The following is a 20,770-nucleotide window of genomic DNA, read 5'->3' on the forward strand; positions in this document are numbered from 1 at the left end:
AGGCCTCAGTCTTCAAGGAAGGGCGAGGGCCACCTAGCAGGAGGAGTGGAGGGGAGAGGTGGGCAGGTGGCACCGCAGAGATGCAGAATGGGAGTGGTGGGGCAGGGAGCAGGAAACAACTTTATTGGACGGTGGAAGGTGGCAAGACTCAACCCCGCTTCACCCCATCCCCTGAGCAGTGTCTGTCTCCCTCACACTCCTCTCCACAAACTCCATGCCTCCCTGCACCTATCTGGGGCACCCTGGGAAGGGCTCTCTCCCTTCCCACTTATGACACTGGGGTAGAGACTGGATGCCTGAAAAGGCCAGGCTGTCCTTAAAGTGTTCTGATGTGCAGTGGTGCTGCTGGAAGGAGTGGAGGAGTGGAGGACGGGCAGCAGGCGGCTTCCTCACGTTCCTCCAGCCTTATGCATTAGGGTTGAAGTGTGGACCACCGTGTGGGGTTCCATCTGCCCCAGAGCTGGAGGGGCAGTGCAGGCCTGGATCAGTTATTCTTCACGTTCTCCACATGCTTTCCTTGGAGTTCATGTTACTCCCTTCTCCCCCTGGGACTTGGGAGATTAGGCCTCTAGGTTTTTGGTTTTTGTTTTGATGCCCCCAGAAAAATGAGAGCAGGTTCTGGGAAACCAAGCAAGTATACACACTCAGTCAGATCTGGTATTCCCAGCCCTCCCCGTCTTCCAGACCCCTGTTGATCATTCCCCGCAGGTCCCTCCTCAGGGTCCCTTGTCGAAGTCTTTCCCAGTTGGCGCTGCTGTGGGAGGTACTTCGAGACACTGAGGGTGTAGGGAGGGGTAGGTGGGGGCTGAAGGGGCGGCCCAGCTCCAGCTTTTCCACTGAGTCTTTGTCCAAGTCCTCAGAGCCCAGGTTGTGGAAGGCCTGTGCATAACGTTGGATGCGCTGCCGGTTGAGATCCTGCCTGTCTTCCACCCTGTGGAGTGTGGGGACACTTGAGAGATAGCCAGGAGTTGAAGAGCAGGGCCAAGACAGATGCTGGTCACCCAGCCCCCCAGCCCCAACCCACTGTTGTTGGCCTTTTTGCTTCACTGCAGTTGGTGTGGGTGCTGGGGCTACCAGGCCCATGGCAGCCAGGCCTCAGAAAGCAGCAGGCTCTGGTTCACCAGCTCCGTGGGTGCTTTGAGGTGTCCAAGCTGCTAACTGAGGCCCATTCCTCATCAGCTCCATCAAGGGGGATGGGGCGTAGGGAGTGCCTAGGCCTCCACAGGGTCCTTGGGAACAGGAACTTGTTCAAGCAGAGGAGTACCTTGCAGATGAGGCTACTCAAGGGATGCCCACCCCTGCCTGTCACTCACCGGAGAAACCAGCGGTCCCCCAGGCCATACTCGCGCCCACAGATCCCAGAGCGAGGCCACAGGCAGCGAGGCAACTTCCTCTCCAGCATCACTGTGGTAGCCACGACCTGCATGTGGGGACAGAAGGGGAAGTCAGAGATGAGGGTGGGTGCAGACTGAGAAATGAGAACTAGACTGACAAGGGAAGGAAGGGATGCAGGGACAGGATCTCTGGGCAGAGGATGACAGTCTAGCAACAGTGAGGAGACTCAGGAGCTCATGGTTTCCCTGGGTGATGGGCAACACCCATGATCTGGCAGTTGGTCTTTTTTGGCCCTCTTCTGTGGGAGATAGTTGATGGGACTTGAGACCCACGATTCTTCACCCAGTGACCGGACATTCATGGCAAAGCCAGGTGGGATGCGGGAGGAATGTAGGAGGTAGAAAGACCAATTTCAAGGAGAATAGGGGCCAGTACAAACACAAAGAATAGGGTCTTAAGGGCTCCTGGATATTTTGACCTTCCAGACTTAAAGGCCACTTAAAATTATAAGCATCCCACTTAGGATATCAATATATATTCATGGAGAAAATAATTTCCTGAGCAAACCATATTCAGCCAGCTTAGGTTTTTTTAACTGTTTTCAACATGACACAGTTAAATGCCTTATAGTTTGGGGAATTTCCGTCTTTATTTTGCAAAATTATTTGACATAAATTATTCTCTAAGTATATGTTTTTAATGAGGATTCTCTAAGTATATGTTTTTAATGAGGATTTGATTCATCTAATGGCCTTCTATCTCCATCGTGATGATCTGACTGAAGATAGCTTCTGCTACAACAGGAAGTTTCTGTGGCATTTTTAACATGTCCAGCTTTCTGGGCCAAATTTTGCAGACCTAAATATTGCCAAGAAGACTTGACACTCCAGTATTTATTTGGGAACAAAATTATTGAATGCAGTTTTAGTCGCCATTAGCTTTATTTCCTGTGGATTATTCTTGAAAAGACTGAGGTTTTAATTGTTGAGAAAACTATGAGGAATGCTCAGTAATTCCAGCATTTCTCAGTTGCACTGTCTGTACACTTTGCATGATTTTACATACTTTGCCACAACTGTCCCAACATACTTAGGGCCAAATTATCCTGCTTCTCTTTGAACTTGGCCAGTTCCCTGGCAAGAAGAGGACGCCTTGCACTAATCCCCCCAGCCACCAGGGGCTCACCTGGGCCCTCCAGAGCTCATCTCGCTCATGGGCCACTCGCCAGTGCGTGTCGCCCATCATGGCAATGAGCAGGTTGAGCATGAGCAGCGTAGCAATAATGCCGAAGGCGGCGTAGGTGATGCAGTACATGAAAGGCAGATCCACATCATAGTTGGCGGGACCGTCAATGATGGTGAGGAACAGCTCGAAGGTGCTGAACAGGGCCATGGGGTAGTCATAGAAATGGCCCAGCTTGCCAGGGTCCTCTGTCTGGAAGATGATATAGAAGGCTGCTCCACCCAAGGGGGTGAGGGTTACCATGGCAACCACATAAGAGACCAGCCCACATCCAGCTCTTTGCTGTCACTTCCATCTTGTTCCCCTCATCTCCAATATCACCATCCACGCTTCAGATTCTTATGGTTCCTTATTTTCTACACGGCTCACCTTAATTCCAGGAACCACCTCTTCCTAACACTCCCAATTTTCCTGTCCTCTGAGGGACATCCCATCCTCAGACATGGGACAGCCCCCTCTGAATTCTGCCTTCCCTCTCTTCCCTAAGTTTAGCCAATGGCATTCTGCACTCCCTGGGTTTCCTTAGCTTCTCCCTTCCAAGGGCCCTCATCCCGGACAGATTATTTACCTGAAGCAAAGCCCAGGATGACCACAGCCATCAACCAGCAGAATCGCATTAAGTCACCAAAAATCATCTAGAGAGAGAAGGCAGCAGAGAGAATATCTGCACGCATTCCTTGTGCAGTTACCCATCCGACCTCTGACAGGTCTAACCCCTGTAAGTCTTATAACTCTGCCCTCTGGGACAGAGGTTGACAAATTATGGGGCCAATCTACCTGATCTGTTTGGGTATGGTCCTTGAACTACAAAGGTTTTCTACATTTTTAAAGGATTGTTAGAAAAGAAAATGCAACAAGACCATGTATGGCTCGTGATGCCTGGAATGTTTACTATTTGGTACTTTATGGAATTAGTTGCTGATCCCTGCTGTGAGGCCATTCTCTAGGAAGCCTGAGGGGAAGGCACTGACCTTCTGGATCATGATGGTGAAGGGACCCAGCATCTGGAATCCTCGGGCAAAGTACATGACGTTGCACCAGCCCAGCACCAGGGCAAAGGACATAGGCACCACCTCTCCGTTGGCATTGGTGAGTCGCATCACCATAGTCACCAGCACCATGAAGGCATAGGTGATGCTGGGGGGAAGCAGGGAAAGGGGTGATGAGGGAGGGCTGGGATGATCCTGGGGACACAGCAGCAAGCATGTAACTGGGACAACAGCCACACACTCGGATTCATTTCCCCCCACTCAGTACACAGGGTCACACATGCAACACTGGAGAAGAACCTCTGGAGCTAAGATTCTCTAGAGGTCAGGAATCCAGGGAGTGGAACTAGAAAGGGATGTAGGTGAGAGGAAGGAGACTCACATAAGGATATGAAATGGCCCCCCAAGGATGGTCTGTCCAAAGAAGCGAGTGACCCCCATCCTGAAGATGTCTGGGATCTGGCAAGAAGTTGGGGAGACACAAACTTGTGGACCAGAGCTTGGGCTGGATCCCTGGAGCAGACAGTCTCACCTGGATCCCATCCACACCTCACCTCTACCAGCAGGATGATCATAGCCCCAATAACAGTCACCAGCTCCCCTACCAGCCGGATGTCATCCTTGGGGGTCACGTAGGCTTCCTGAAGGGGGAGTAGGATGGTCAAAGAACTTAGGGCTTCAAAGTATCTACCCTGTATGTTCCTGGTGCCTAAGTTCACCAACCCCATGGAATGCTTTACAGCCTGTTAGGTTCAGCTATTCTCAAGCTCTGCTCTTAGAGTAAGAGCGTATTTCCATGGGTATATGTTTTGAGTTTGTAACCATATTTCTGAGATCGGAATGAGGGGAAAAATGTGGGTGTGAGGACAGAAAAGTGCTACCAGTCCAAGAAAGAGCAGAGTGCTGAGCCCTGCCCTTCAGATCTGCTACTCCCAAAGTGTCACCTGAAGTAGCTTCTGCTGCAAAAGGGTATTGTCCCGGGGGTTGGTGTGGTTACTGGTCCTGGGCTTGAGGGGGCGGTAGATGCAGCACATGGTGAAACAGATGATGTACAGCAGGTATATGGCCCCCAGCACGCAGAAATATGGCCGCCCATACCTCTTCCACTTGAGGCTCACCAGCTCCTTCACTGGTGTCTGGTCCAGAATCTGGCGGGCCTGCACAGAAGGCAGAGCAGGCAGCTCAGAGACCCAGCACCCCTCACCAGTCACACTCTGCCGTGAAGACCAGTACCTCTCGTTTCTTGGTGGTGATGATGAGTTCCAGCAGGGACTGCTCATCCCCTGAAGAGTCGATCTCTGTGAGGTCGTAGAGGGTGGAGCTCAGCGGCCCGTATGCCCATTGAATGTGCTTCCGTTTCTGCATCAGATGTTGGAACATCTAAGGGAAATAAGAGATGACTCAGGAGCACCATGCAAAGGGGCCAGCCACAGAGTGTGGATGGGAGGCATGTCCAAGTGGACAGCACCACTGGGAGAAAGCAATTGTTCTCCACAGCTTTTAGAGAGCAGAAGAACTCATATTCAGACCAGCGTTCCAGGTTCTTCTCTGCCCCCCATGACGCCCACCAGATCTTGGGAAAGCAGGATGAGAAGCTGAAGGGCGTTTTCTAGGGGCTGAAAGGATAGGTGGGCCTTGGAGTTGTAGACAATTCTGGTGCAATCTAGACTCTAGAAGCCCTCAACACTTTGGGGGAGAAGATGTGGACAAGAAAGGGACGAGATGATAAGAAAGAGGTTGAGAAAGAAATACCAATCTGAATTGAGAGTGGAGCCTAAGGAAAGTGTGTTCACACCTATTTCCTCTCAGGACCAGCAGGGTAGGGTGAATCATTAGAAAGACACCTTGGGGATGGGGCGTGTCCCTCACCACAGTGTTGCCCTCCACTCCGGCCAGCTTGAAGGGAGTGAGACCCTGGTGATTGGGCACGAGGTCTAGGGGCTGCAGGTGGTCCCTGCATCCATCGTAGGACAGCAGCAGGTTGTACATCTGGCAGGCGAAGGTTTTGTTGGGCTGGAGGGTGAGGATGTGCAACACCGTGTTTCCTGGAGAGGACACAGGATATCATGTGGCCAGGGGTCTGATGTCCTCAGCTCCACCCTGGGATTAGCTTGAGGGCTGTCCCAGACCATCCCCTTGCCCCCCTGCAGCATCTCAGCTTCCCTCCCCAACCCAGCTGTTACCCAGAGAGTCCTGGGCCCGGACATCCGCTCCATGCTCAATGAGCAGCCGCACAATCTCCTCACTGCTCACGCAGGCAGCAAAGGACAAAGGGTGCTCCCCTGGGGACAGAGCACAGGAGAACACAGGATGGCAGAATGGAATGGGCAATCTCACCAAGGGATAGCATCCTCCTCCTCACTCACATCTCAGCTCGGTGCTTGGGGACACTTGTCAGGCAGAACCAGAGAAAGGGCCTAGGGGGAATCGGCCTCTGACCTAATGAAACCCTATAAGGGCTGCCACTCCCCGCTGCCTGGCAGATGGAGCTGAGGGCAGGGCCCTCCTCTGCCCACCCACCCTTTGCCTTTGCCCCTTCCCCATCTGCCCGTCCTCCCAGCCTGGCCCTGCTCTCACCGAAGTAGATGAGGTTGTGGGAACTGCGGCGGAAGGCAGTGCCTGTGGCTCTGGCAGAGACACTAGCCCCACGGGCAAGCAGGGCTCGCACCAGGTTCACGTTCTGGTTCACAACAGCAATGTGCAGTGCAGTCTGACCTGGCCCAGAGACAGATGTCAGTCACGGTCTGTACCTGGGGTTTCTGTAGGGTATCTCTCCCATGTACTTCCTTGGTCTTTTTCCCCAGGGGCAGCCTGGAATGGAGAACAGGGAGCCCTGGGTGTTCAGGGTTCTCAGGGGATCCAACTGCTGCCCATCTCTTCCCCTTCTCTAGGCCCTTGATATTTTAGGGGTCAGGTATTCTGATATTGCACTGTCAGGAATGATAAGGAAGAAGGGAGACAGAGAAGAGAATAAATGGTAGGGAGGTTCAGATCTCCTCTTTGGTTTTCCCCAATATCCACCAGGGTCTGACTTGAAATATCCAACAGGTCCTTCCTGCTGTCTCCAACCTGGGCCCTGGGTCTCTCACCCTCATATAGCTCAGATGTCATGGGCTCAAAGACCAGCTCTGGGGCAGCTTCCATCAACACCATGGCAACCTCCAAGTTGTCATAGAGGGCTGCTACATGCAGTGCCGTCTCCCCCATGGCTCCTGGCAATTACAGAAACAAGAGTCCTTTGGTGTCTATGGAGCAGGGGAATGGGGACGATACGGATTCAGGAGCCCACAGCATGAGCCCTGTGTGTGGGGCTTACCCAGGAGATGCATACCAGGGCTCTGTCTCTTACCTCTCTGGTGCACTTCACAGGTCTCATACTTGAGCAGCTTGTTCAGGGTCTGGACATTGTTCTCTTTGGCAGCTAGGAGGAGAGGAGACTCCCAGATCCTACAGAAAAATGGGACAACAGTGAGCATGCCCAGTGGTGGGACAAAGGGCTGTGCCTTCGTTCTGTAATACACAGCTTTGTGCGCCTCAGCAGCAGCGAGCCCCAAGGTTTTGGCCCAAGGCAGGCAGGACTATTGAAGGACAAAGACCCCCCCAATGTCTTTTCTCCTGAGAGGCAGTTAACGCAAATCAAGCTTTTGCCCATTGAGCGCATGTGGGAGATTGTTTATGACCGGTTTCCTATCCCTTGGGGTGCTGCGACCAGAAGGTACCACGTGTGAATGTATTATCTGCGCATTTCAGGTGAGGGGGAATGAGTTCAACATGCATTCACCTCCTGACTGGTTTACCCCTGGAGTGATCTTGTTTCAGCCTCACTAGGCACCCTGAGATTGCTCTCCAGGATAAGCCTTGTTTTGCATGGACTTGGGGTACAAGGAGTTCCCCTCTCAATTTGTGGAGGAGGTCATACACAGAGGTCAGCAGATTTTCTCCTGTTGCTTCAGGCTCTGCCTACTCAAACTTCTCAGCAAAACCCTTTGATATTGTGCTTTCCTCCCTATAATACCATCTTCAGGGAGCACTCCAAAAGCAACAGTGGCCCATAAGATCAAGCCTGGCTCCAGGCTTCCCTTCCTTGTGGGCATGAATCCATCCATTAACTCATTCTCTCTCTCTGTTTCTCTTCTTTCCTCTCACATCCTAATCTCTACAGCCTTCCTTCTTAAGGTGGACGCCGGGATCATCAGCATCACTTGAGCTTTTCTAAGGAATGTAAACTCTCAGGGCTGCCCTTTGACCTAATAAATCGAAATCTGCAGTTTGAGAAGATCCCCTGCTGATTATTATGCATGTGAAAGTTTAAGAAGCATTGTTCAAGTCAGTAGTTGTCTGAGTGCAGTTCCTGCTTGTGAAAACCTGTAGAAGACATCAGAAGCAATCTCAGGGATTTCTGTTTACAGATAGCTTAAAGTTTGGGAAGCAATGTTCTCTCCATCATTCTCAGGCTAGCTACCTATAGGGTCTTCAATGTTACTTATTTTTGTCTATTAGCCCCTATGATATAAACTATGGTCAACAATGATTAAAAACAAGAGAATCCAATTTAGAGGATTTATTTTCTGAATTTCATGTGGATCTGAATGCTCCCATTCTTCCCTCTGACACTTCTTGGGTTTATTCAATTTTCGATTCACGAAACTTTTTTTTTTCCTGGTCCCTAAGTCAGATTTGTCTCTACTCACATATCATCTGCTTCTCACTTGTTCTATACAAACTTTTCTTTCCTGACTCCTCAGATCATCTTTCTAGTCTTGTTTCTACAATGAACTAAAAATCTCTTTTAAAATCAGATCTTATTGCAATGAAGACACACGGATCCCTTTGATTCAGTTTTCTATCTCAGTCTGGAGCAATTTGGTCTTTCTTTGGGAGCAAATGAAATAACCCTTATTCATAGATGGCTGGTTGTGACATAGAAAAAGACACAGACAGGTGCTCACATCCTGAAGTGCTAGCAATGGCAAGAAACCGACTTCAGAGCTGGGGATGGGAGGGTAATCAGAGAGGAGACATGGGCTCACACATCTCCCCTGCCCTCCCCACATGCACAGACAGGGGCGGCCACCAGGCCTTGGCAGTTCAACGTCAAAAGCCCTCTCTCTCCATTCTCTCCTTGTCCCTGCTAACTTCTATTATTTCATGTCCTCAATATTCAGCCCAAGATAGCAAAATTTTTTTTTTTTTTTTGAGTTGGAGTATCACTCTGTCGCCCAGACTGGAGTGCCATGGTACGCTCCTGGCCACCGCAGCCTCAACCTGCTGGGCTCCAGCCATCCTTCTGCCTCAGCCTTCCAAATAGTCAGAACTACAGGCACACGCTACCACACCCAGCTAGTGTTTGCTTTATTGTAGAGATGAGGTCTTGCCAAGTTGCCTGGGCGGGTCTCGAACCCGCGGCCTCAGGCAGTCTGCTCGCCTTGGCCTCCCAAAGTGCTGGGATTACAGACTGAGCCACCGAACACAGCCAGCAAAATATTCTTATAACCAGCTTCCCTGTACCCTGTCTACCCCCAATCCATCCTTATTGATGCTGCCAAGATAATCTTTCTAAACGCCAAATGTGAAAGTCCAATGGGTCCTTGAATGCTTGAGGATAAGGAACACAGAGCCCTTTACGGTCTTTGTGCAACTACTTTTCACCCTCTGCTCCTCCCACCATTCCTTATACCCAGCATTTTGGTCCCACCACACACCTCAGCACCACAGAGCACACCACTTTCCCTGTGTCTGTGCCCATGGAACTCCTTCCTCCTAGACTCCAACTCCCCCAGCCCATCCATTGTTCATTGTTTCTTCTGCACTTCCCGTGCCTAGAAGTATGCCTATCATGGAGTAGATGCTCACTGACTCTCTCTATAGAATGAATGATACAGGAGCTATGCCAGAAGGTGGTTTGGCTTTACAGCCCCTCTTTATTGTCTCTATCAGCCACCCCTAAGCCAAGCTTATGCAAACATATAATTGAAGTAAAAAATAGTATGCTTGGTATGCAAACACAGCTGCAAAACAAGTTTTCTATGTCCTCTTCACCACTATCACCACTCCAGCAATTGCCCAAATCCTTCTTCTGTATGTATCCTGGGACAGGCGTAAGAATGGGGAAAAAACAAAGAGAGCTTTCCCCAGCATACCATTCATTCTCATTCTCTCTCTCTTCCTCTCTCCTCTCTCTCTTCCTCTTCCTCTCCCTCTCTTCCCCTCCACTCCTTGCTCTTCAACCCTTGTCTGATTATTTCCCAGTTTGGTGCTCCATTGTGACCAAACGTGTGAAAGGTTAAAGGCAAGTCTGGAAATGGATCTAAGGGGATGCCTTAGCCAAGTCCAGAGTTCTGCTCCCTGTGTCCTAATATATAGTGATGGCATGGCCATTGGCAGGCACAGAGAGTTCCCTTTAATCCACACACATCTCCAAAGCCCTACGTTCCCCCCATAAACCTCCACTCCCTATGTATTTCTTTTCTAGCATCTGCTGACTCCTTAGTGACCTGGGGAGGACAAGGAGGCTCACACCTAGGGTTTCAAGATTTACCAAATAAAAATACAGGATACTCAGTCAAATTTGAATTTTAGATACTATTTTTTTTTTTTTAGTGTAACTATGTCTCACACAATATTTGGGCCATACTTATACTAACAGCTTATTCCTTATTTACCTGAAATTCAAATTGAATAAGGTATCGTGTATTTTATCTGGAAACCTAGTCAGACCACTGCCTGGGTGAAGAACTAGCTTGTGACCCAACATAGCAAGATTTGTAGAAAACTGACCTCCTCTGGTTGCAAACTCCAGAATCCAGCAAAAAGGGCGGCCAAATGAATCAGGCCAAGCCATTACATGCACTAACATCCTAGAGCCACAAGGGGACAGCAGAGACATCCCTAGCTCACATTCTTGGCAGTTAGGCTGACTCCAAGGAACCCAACTGTGGTTGGCCTCCACAAAGGAGGTGCATAGGGCAGGCCTATCCAAAGAGCCTTGTGTTTAGGGCACGAGTAATTTCTTTGTTAGAAACCCATCATAGGAGTTTAGATCACAACTAGGGGGGCAAAGGACAGGGACACTGCTTAGCATCCTGCTCAGGATAACCGCCACCACAAAGAATCATCCTGCTCCAAATGTCAATAGTGCCAAGATGGAGAAACCCTGATTCAAAGGTACATTTGCGATGCAGTTTAAAAAAAGGATTCTTCACACTAAAAAGAATCAGAAATTCTCTATACATAAAAAATGTTTTCTTGTGGATCACTACTCAACTAAGGGAGAAACAAAAAGGTAAAGCCTTTCAAGTTTCCACTTATTAAGTAGAAAAAGAAACTATAGAACTCTGAAATTATAACAATATGAAAGGTGTTTTCAGGTTCCTGACTGTTTTATTTCACTGGGCAATTAATTATAATACAATTGAACAGCCTAGTTCAATATTAAACTGGTGGAAAACCAACAATGGGGTACCTGGCACAAAACCTGGTACATGTTTTGTGAGTAAATGAATCCATGACCTCTGAGCCACCAAGTGGGGATCCCTAACCGCCCCCCCCATCTGCAACCATACCCTACTCTGTTTTCCCATCCTTGTGAATGTGTGTGCTGTCTTCATGAATCTGGTTCAGTTTTTAGTTACTGGGAAACAAGTCAGGATCAAGAGAGCCTGGAAAAAAGTTCAAATCAGACTTTTAGAGGTAGAAAGTCCCCAGAAATTGAATCTAATCTGTTCACGTAACAGATGGAGAAAACAAGTCAGAGGCCGAGCTGGGATGAGTGCCCCATTGGGCATTTCCCCATCCTATTCTCCATGTTAATCATTGCTGGAAGAGGGGTTAGAGAAGACAGGGGACTGTGGGGACAGGCATGGGTCCCGCTGGGCTCTCCATGAGCACAATTGGATGCCCTCTTTGGGTGGTCTCTCAGACAACTGGATGCCCCCTGTGGGTGGGCCTGAGGCTGGTATTCAACATGGCGGCCGGGAATACATACTGCTCATGTTTCCAGGTGGATATAGTTCTGTTCAGAGGAAGATCACAGCCCCTCTAATTCCCACCTTTTCAGTTTCCAAAGCAGCATCTCAATGATTATTTTTGCTCTTTACAACCCTGTAACACAGGCTGAATGATTCTTCTGTATTTCAGAAAAGGAAACTGAGGCGGCATGGCCAAATTATTGCCAGATCACACAGAGTTAAAGGCAGGATTCTCAGCCATGAATCTAGCCCCAGGCTCTTACCACTAAATTATGTGGTTCTTCTAGTTTTATGACTCCTCCTAATTTTTCTTGGGGGTTGGGGGACAGGCCTGAGCAGTGACCACAGATGAAGGAAAGGGCAGTCATGTGTGGGGTGGAGGCATACTTGGGCACCTATGGGCCACCTCCTTTCAGCTCAGGCTCCTGGCAATGGGATCAGGAAGCCAAAACCCCAGGGAAAGTGACTATTTAGAGACTTGGAGTCAGGCTGCCTTCCTAACTGCCACTGCTCATTGTACGCATGTAGTAGACATATGTGGATTCAAGCAGGCGTGTGTGTAGCTTTATAGAGACAGGAGTGCACAAGATACTGGAGAGTCCCAGGAAGGACTTGCAGACACTGTAGTTCACATGTATTCATGCAGTTTTCTATCTAACCACAGGAAAAGCTTTGAATGTACCGCCTCCCTCCAAACTGTTCCGTGGGAGACAAAGTGCCAGCATGGGAGCCTGGGGGTTCAGGTTAGGCAGCCTCTGTGAAGCTGCCTAGTACACCCCAGAGCAGCCAAAAATCAGATACCTCAACTTCCTCCTCTATGCTTCCAGAACACCAATTCTTATGGCATCCACCAAACTCACCTTTTTTTTCTAAAAGTAGGATTTATTAAGAAGACAGAAAAGCTCCCACAGTGGGAGGGGACCTAAAAGAGGCCCCGAACTCACTTTTAACCCAAGAACATGCCTATTGGTAAGTTTTGCCCATTGGAACAAGAGCTCCCTGAGAGTGGAGAATGGGTCATGTTAATTTCCTACAAACACGGTAGAGTGCCTTATGCTCAATAAATGTTTAATGCATTGAATATCAGGAAATGAGAAAATCCAAGCCCAAAGGAGCAATGATCTGGAGGAAATAGAAGGAAGTTGAGGGCTCAGCTTGGACCCCACCAATGTGGACTTAGGGGGAGATAGCTGCATGCTAAGACCCAAGAAGTCTACTATGAAGAGAAGTATTGGGTTTCCCATCATCCTGGAGAGACTTTAAAGCCTTCCATTCTCACTGCCATCCTCTCCCTCACAGTCTCCCTTGGCACAAATTCAGCTTCACAATTACTGGCTCTGGGGCTCCAGGCCTGCCCCATTCATAGAAGAATAACAGGCCTACCTCCCATGGGCTACTGTTGGGATTACAGGAGATAAGGCAGGTGGTGGTAAGTAGTACAGTATTGGGTTCTCAAACCATTGCTTGCTCCTTTCTCCCATCAGCTCACCCCTCACTTGTTCATATTATTCCTATTCACAAGGTCATCCCATGTTTACCTAGTTTTCCCATGTTTCCCCTTTGGTTGACTAGGCAGACTAGGAAACTCCCCTTTCAGGAAATTTCAGCATCCTTCTGGGAAGTGCCACCGACAGGGGAATCAGTGCTCAAGAAGAAGAAGCCCAAGAAACTATGGAAGCCGATGGGGAGAGCAGGGCAAGGAGCAGGGATCCCTCCAAATGGTGACATTAGGCCTCTGTAGCCCAGGGCTGCAGAGGAGGCCCCCCAGATGGTCTGAAGAAAAGGTGTGGGCAGACAAGGCACAGGAAGCAGCCCACTCTCAGCCAGACTGCACCTCAGCCCAAGGCCTCCACTCCCCTGACACTGCACACAGGGAACCTCCACCACCCCTTCCAAAGGGGCCTTTCTCTTCCCGGCTCCCCCAGCCCTGGGGTCCTAAGAGTGGGAAGTGGTGCCAGTGATGACCTTCTCTCTAACAACAGTGCTGCTCTGTTGCCCCAAGATGTCATCGGCTAAACATGTGCTCCAGCCCCTACTTTCTCAGGCCTTAGGGGAGAGGTGGGTGGCTGGTGTGAGAGATGGGAAGTCACCACTCACACAAGGAACACATCCCCAGCCCAGAATCCCTGAGCAAAAGAAGAGAAAACACAGAGGCCCAGGCAGCCTCCGGGCCAGGCTAAAGCAGGGCTCGTTTCTGGAGATGAAGAAAAATCTTAAGACAAAAAAACATCAGGCTTTCCTCTGAATAACATAGTGTCTGCCTCCTTAGGAGCTCAGGGAGAGGCCCAGAAGTCAGGGTTTCCTTCTAGCTAGCGTGTCACCAACTAGGTGGGGAAATCCACTAGAGACCTTGAGGAAAAGACCACATGCGGGAATGAAACCAAGTTTCCTCAATTTCCCCCTCCTCTCCTGCTGCTTACTCTAACTCTAGCTGCCAGGGAAAATAAAGCAGCAAAGGAGTTTAGGGAAGTTTTCAGGGGCTAGAGGCAATGAGTGAGATTTCCTTAGGCTTGAACTCTGGAGCCTCTCAAATTCTTCAACCCCAAGGAGAATGGGTGAGCACTGGTCCTAAGCACATCTGCTGTTTTGGCTGGTCACATATGCCCCCTACACCCTGCCGATAGAAATAAACCCCAGGACTGGTCCAACCTCTGTTGGTCTTCATATACCCTCAGCATATGGCATAGAGTAGGACTTTGGTCAATGTCTGATGAAATCAATACACAGGAATAGTAACCGTTTTTCACATTTTGTCTTATTTTATGGTTTCTCGTTTCTGTAGTTCTCTCTCTACTCCATTCATTCAATCGTTCATTCATTCCCACATGCAGGCATATATATGGGAGGGATTAGGGTTCTGCCAGGGAAACTGTTCTAGGGGCAGGAAGAGACACAGAAGGCACTGTCCTGACCTGCCAGCCCATCTTGGGTGAGGGTTTATGATACCTTATCCTTACAAGGCCCAGCAAGGCACCTGGCTTTTAGAGACATACTTACAAGAGGCTTGCAGAATTGCGCTGAATCTGAAAGATAGTGAACACCTGTCCCATCTACCCCACTCCTCTCTTACCTGACATCCTGGGGCACCAGTCACAGAGACTGGTAGGCCGAGACTGGAAACAAAATGCAGCAAGGAGCCAGCCTGGGCACGGGAGCACAATCTGTCCAGCCAGAGGTGGTAGTGAAGCCCAGGAGGTGGGAGGAGGGTGGGGGTAGAGTTCCAAACCTGGGGAGGAGGGAGGGGAGCAGAGCAAGCGAGGCTTACCGCTTCTGCTGCAGCAGGTTCTGCTCATCTCTGCTCTGAGCCCAAGACTCCCGTCTCTGGAACCATCTGCAGAACTTTCTCCATATGCAGAGAATTAGCCCCTTCTCCTTGGGCAGTGATAACCCCATGGGGTGTAGGGCCGGCTCCTTGGGGGGCTGAGGCCGAGGCCAAACCCCAGCTGGACTCAGCCTTGGGGCCACATTGGTCCCCCCAAGGGCCGGCCTGCTTCCTCCCTGTAGAGGTCCCGTCTCCGTCTTCAGCCTCCCGGGTTAGTTCCCTGGGAGCCTCTGGTGGCTGCCCCAGTCAGTCTAGAGAGGGCTCTGGGGTTTGTTACACTTGGCAGAGCCAGCTGGGACTCTCTTGGGCTGGCCTGCCTGGAGCTCCTGCTGGGAGTGAGCAGAAGCTGTGCAGACACTCCCTCCCTCCTCCCAAACTACCTGAGATTTAAAGAGACAGGCCAGGGCACAGACCTGCCTACCACGGGAACCTGGCGTCGATTCCAATTCTTTCTCCATCCAGGTTTCTCTCCCTGTCCCTGGGTCAATCACGACAGGGGAGGTCTTCAAAGAGGTTGGTGAGGTTGCCCTTGGACTTGGAGACATTCGGTGGATAACCTTCTCTGGAAAAGGCTGGACAGGTCAAGCAAGGCTCAGAGACTGGAGGCAGTGAGGGAGGGTAGGAGGAGTCAGGGCAGGCCCTCTCAGGGTTGGGGGCCCAGGAGTGAGGGTCCCACCTTGTGACAGTGCCTTTCCTGCCTGACTTTTTGTCTCCCCCTACTTATGTCTTGGGGGCTTCAATTTTCTTGACTCTTCCAATTTAACCTCTTACTTGACCCAGAATAGGTATATACTTAGTGAAGATTCTTCATTCTTCCCAATCCTCCTCTCAGTTCCCTCATCATCTTTGGGCCAGCAGGCTTTTTCTGTAAAGGGCCAGATAACAAGTACAAATATTTTAGGTTTTGCAAGCTGTATATGGTCTCTCATGCACATTCTTCTTTGGTTTTGTTGTTGTTTTGTTAACAATCTTTTAAAGATGTGAAATTCATTCATAGCTTAACCAGCTAGGGCACAAAGCCTAAGGGTGGGCAAACCACTCTAGAGCTCTAGAGACCCTCTACAACACTCCATACGTAGGATGGGCTGCCAGATAAAATCCAGCCAATCCAGCCAATTCTGAATTTTAGATTAATAACAAAGAATTTTTCTAGTATAAATATGCCCCAAATTTTGAAAATATCTTATCTGGCAACCATCTGGTGGAGACAATATTTATTCACCTGCGACCGCACGCTGGGCCCTTTAACTTGAGTGTTCCCAGGTAAACTCACAACAAACCTGTGAGGCAGGTATTACTATCCACATTTTACTGATGGGAGAAGCTGAAGCTCAAAGTGGTAAAGTCAGTCTCCCAAGGTCATAGAAGTGGCGGAGGTGAGATGCAAACCCATCCCCCTGCTCCAAGCCCATTTCTTCTCCCTACCACATTCTCTCATTCCAACTGGGAAACAGAGCTCCAGGAGGCGAGGTGGCTTGCACTGTCACACAGGGAACAATGGGACAAACACAGCCCATCCTCATGTCCCAAAACACTGAACTCTGTAGTGAGCTTGCTGGAAGCTGCCATAAAGGTCACGTAGTTCAGCTTTCCAGTGGAGAGGAGCAGAGCCTCTAGTCTCACTGCCAGCCAGAGGCCCACAGCCTGAGGCGCAGGTGTCTGGGTGCTCAGAGTCACAGGTGTATGGGTCACTTCCTCGCTTCAGAGTCTGTTTTGTCCTATTTCTGACTCAGAGCTGTAAGATCCACCCAGCGAAGTGTGTTTGTGTGTGTGTGAGTGCATGTGTGTATGTGATATGTGTGCACATATACAGTTGTGGTATGTTTGGTGTGTGTGGTATGCTGTGCATATTTGAAGCATCTATGGTGTGAATGTATGTACGATGTATGTTGTATGTGTTATGTGCATGGTATGTGTGCTATGTGCATATTTTATATGGCATATGGTGTGTGCATGTGGGTGTGTGCTGTATATGGGTGTATATGGTATATGTTGTGTGTGTTGTGTATATGTCTGTATGGTGTGCATGGTGGGTGACATGTTGCTTAAGGTATGTGTGGTGTGTGTGTATGGCATATGGTGTGCATAGTGTGTGTAATGTATGTTTGGTATGCATGTATGTGTGTGGTGTGTTTGTGCAAGTGTAGGTATCTTATGAGGTGTGTGCCATATGTGCTGTGGTGTGTACATGTAATGTATGTTTGGTATGTATATTTGCGTGTGTGGTGTGTTTTGCGCAAGTGTATGTATCTTATGAGGTGTATGTCATATGTGGTATGGTGTGTGTGTGTATGTGTGTGTGTGTGTGTATGTGTGTGTTATGTAGGGGCGGGGTGTACACAAACACAAGTGTGTGTGGAGGGAGGGGCATCTTAGGTGTTGCTGTGGGCGGGACACAGAGGGCTGCCTTCACATGGAAAGCTGCTTGTGTTCCTGCCACTGGGCCAAAGCCAGGCCACACAGGTCTGAGCAAACAGTGTGGTTCGATTAGCTGCTTCCCCACCCACCCAGGTCAGTGGGTTCGGGCTGGGTGGGGGGAAGGTGCTAATATCCAAACCTTGAACCCAGGACCTTTGTGCCCATTAAGCCAGTGTGTGTCACCTGCTGACCCACACCATGAAGTGGGTGGCACTGCCCCCAGGGGCTAATAACAGCACCTTCTCTATTCACTCCCAATCTCATATCTTAAAACTGCATTCTCGGCCCTTCCTGGATTGCTGGCTCAGGATGGGTGGCTTGGACCTCCGTTGAGAATGGCACAGCCCCCATCCCCACTCCAAGTCCTGTGCCACTCTACCCTGGGACCTGGGGCAGTGCCTCCAGACTCCAGAGGGATGGGTTCTGTATCTCAGAGTCAAGGAGTATGCACACCCAGAAGACTGTCAGTGTTGGGATGAGAGGTGAAAGAGGGAGATTGCAACTTCTGGGAGGGTCTTGTTTTGTAAGCCCTGTCATCACACCCTCTCCAGGTTGCCTTGCCCAGGTTCCGTATTTAATGAGACTTTTGTGACACTGTACAAGTCTCTGGCCCTCTCATTATACCGATGAGTGGATGGACTGCCCCTGCCTTCATGGGGGTTCTGACCAAGGCCTGGAAAGAACTGAAGGGGTCAGGAGTCTGTGGAGAGAGAACAGGTCTAGAACAAGCTGAAATGTGAGCAGGGATAGTTCTGACCAGTTCTCCCTGCCTCAAACTCTAAGCAAATGTTAGCACTCCAGGACTCCCTGAGGGGATTGGGGGCAGTGGGTCAACCAGAGTATTAAGACCAACCTCCTCTGAGGGCCCTGCCAGCAGGTACTGGAGACTGTCAGAGAGATCACAAGTGCCTGTGTCCGTACATGCAGCACCGGGACACAGTCCTGAGTGGGGGCACAGATCCCCGCAGTTCGAACAGTTCCTCCATCTGGGCACTATTGATATTTTGGAACAAATAGTTCTTTTCTTCCGGGGCTGTCCTAGGCATTGTAGAAAGTTTAGTAGTATCTAAACCTCCACTCACTAGGTGACAATGACATGTCCCTCCCTTCAGGTGTGACAACCAAAAAATGTCTTTACATAATTGCCCAGTGTCCCCTGACAATGGCAAAACCATCCTCCATTGAGAACCACTGATTTGGAGCCAAAAGAGCATATATGATATATATATTTTTCTGGTTGTGCCTTTCTTTTTGTTTGTCCTATGTCTTTCTTTGTTTCCCATAGTTATTCCTTTCTTACTGCTTCTGTCACTGTACAATAGTATCTCTACAACCTTGTTCATGCATGTGTGTGGAGGGCTGTGCATGCACATGGTGTGTGTCTGTCTTATTCGGGTTGTGTATGGTATGTATTGTGTAGTGTGTGTGCCGTGGTATGAGGTGTATGTGGGGGATGGCATGGGAGGTGAGGTATGTATGCATTGTGTGGTGTGTGTGTTGTCTTGTACTGGGTATGTGTGGTATGCATGTGTGTGTGTTGTGTGTATGGCATTGTGTGATGTACTAGTATAAGTTGCTTATGTTATCTGTGTTGTATGTGTGTAGTGTACACATGTGTATTGTGCTGGTATGTGGTGGTGGTGGTGTGTATTGTGTTTGTGTGTGGCATGTGTAGGTGTGTGTTGTATGAGTTATGTGTGGTGTGCATGAGCGTGCTGTATGAGTTGTGTGTATGGCATGTTTGTGTGTAGTGATGGTGTGTATTGTGTGTAGGTGTGTGGCATGTGTGTGTTTTGTGTGAGTTGTGTACATGGTGTGCATGAGTTATGTGTAAGTTGTTTGTGTCTATGTGGTACATGTTGTTTATCTGTGGTGTATGTGGGTGTATGCTGTATGAGTTGTGTGTGTGTTGTGTTTGTGTGTATGGTGTGTGTAGGTATGTTGTATGAGTACTGTGTGTGGTGTGCATGAGCATGTTGTGTGTGTATTATTTGTGTATATGTACCTGTGTCTATGCCTGAGTGGTGTCTCTTGGGAACCCTAGATTTCTTCTGTCCTTTCTCTTGGTGTTACCAGCCCGCCCTCTCACCCAGGTCCTCTTGAAGGCGTTTCCTCAGCTCTGGTCATGAGCAGGGCTGGTGAGGCAGGCCCAGGGGCTGCGAGGATGGAACCAACACAGGGCATGAGGTCAAAACCACTGCTCACTCAGCTTGGAGTTTGTTCCAGTCACTGGGTTCACAAGCCCTGGGTGCCAACTCACAAAGCCTGCACAGCAGCTGGTCACAAACACCACAAGCACCTCCCAGGGGCTGGGAGCACAGTGTCCTGCTGATATCTGGCTGGGACCCAGGAAACTGGGCTCTCATGCTAATTCTGTCACTCCAAGTGGCACTTTGTGCTGAAACCCTCCAAGGTCCTTTTCTACTCAAACATCCTGTGAGTCTAAAGAAATATGTCACGTGTGCTTCCAAGTACACACAAAATCACTGCAGCTTTCACAGGTCAAGAGATCCAATTTGTTGCAGAATCATCGTGCACTTTTTCCCAAACGCGACTTCAGTTTTTAATTCCCCTGTCCATCTTAGTTGTTAGTTGTAGACCACCCCTTAGCCCCACGCCTTCATTTCCTACAACCCCTCTAAGACCCTGCACCCTTAGGGATGTTGTGTATGGAGTTTCCGACTCCATAGGCTTCCTTGACAAGATCTGAGAAAGGGGCAAGAGGAAGGTGGTTGAAGAGCTGAGTTGGTGGTGGAAATGGGACATGGGGCAGACAAAGGCCACAACAAACCACATCATGCTGCAGTTTCACCTTCTATATGTGTGCTTATGCACGGTGTATTTCATGCTGGATCGAATCGATTTGTCATAGCAGTGTTTTCAAGTGAGATCAGGTGTGGGGGCACATGTGTCTGTTTCCTGGCATCCTCCCAGTAGTCGGTGATTTCAAAATCTACGGGCATTTACTCCTGGATCCCTATCCTCCTCTCTTCTATTTCATCCCCCACCACCCCCACTGTCCTCCGGTTCTCACCCCTCTCGCCTCCCACCTGCCTCGGCAGTGGAAGGCAAGTCCGACCTTGAGAGAGCTCACGTCACTTTCCACTCCTCCCTTACCCTCTCAGTGAGTTTGAGCACCTTGTTTCCAGAGTCCCCCACCCAGAAAACGTCAGGGGAAGGACTGAGTAGTGGTCTGGGGAGCATGGGTGCTGGGGAACTTGAGTTTGTGAGAGAAGGGTTTGGAGGAAGTCCATGTATTCCATGGGTCCTACAGAGCTTGGACCTGCCTCACCCAACCCAGCTAGAGGCATAGCTTGGGTCCTCCAGAAATCTGGAGCGTGCAGGAGGGTGTCAAAACCCACAGGCTCACCCTGGGCCAAGCCTCTAGTCCTGCTGGCCATGTTTCCCCCAGGCTTCTTTTTTCTGCCCCTGCCCGTTTTTCTTTCTTCCTCACCAGACTCCAAGATCTTCTTCCTTTCAAAGCCAGACCCAAATCC

The 20,770-nt window shown here is 49.7% G+C and overlaps 1 protein-coding gene across 1 annotated transcript; it reads right to left on the minus strand.

Moving 5' to 3' along the window:
* Nucleotides 1-587: 587 nt before the first annotated feature.
* On the minus strand, nucleotides 588-15,157 carry TRPV6 (transient receptor potential cation channel subfamily V member 6). The gene is made up of 15 exons (XM_008067750.2): nucleotides 14,799-15,157; nucleotides 6,916-7,013; nucleotides 6,656-6,778; nucleotides 6,144-6,281; nucleotides 5,750-5,848; nucleotides 5,436-5,611; nucleotides 4,800-4,946; nucleotides 4,511-4,723; nucleotides 4,121-4,207; nucleotides 3,949-4,025; nucleotides 3,549-3,714; nucleotides 3,146-3,212; nucleotides 2,521-2,789; nucleotides 1,314-1,420; nucleotides 588-931 (listed from the first exon to the last, which is right to left on the minus strand). Exons 1-15 carry the CDS (start codon nucleotides 14,924-14,926, stop codon nucleotides 649-651), a joined length of 2,178 nt encoding a protein of 725 aa, XP_008065941.1. The 5' UTR covers nucleotides 14,927-15,157; the 3' UTR covers nucleotides 588-648.
* Between the last annotated feature and the right edge of the window lie 5,613 nt (nucleotides 15,158-20,770).

Source organism: Carlito syrichta, unplaced genomic scaffold (assembly GCF_000164805.1).
Source record: "Carlito syrichta isolate Samal-C Ts95f unplaced genomic scaffold, Tarsius_syrichta-2.0.1 Scaffold309764, whole genome shotgun sequence".
NCBI classification, from domain to species: Eukaryota; Metazoa; Chordata; class Mammalia; order Primates; family Tarsiidae; genus Carlito; species Carlito syrichta.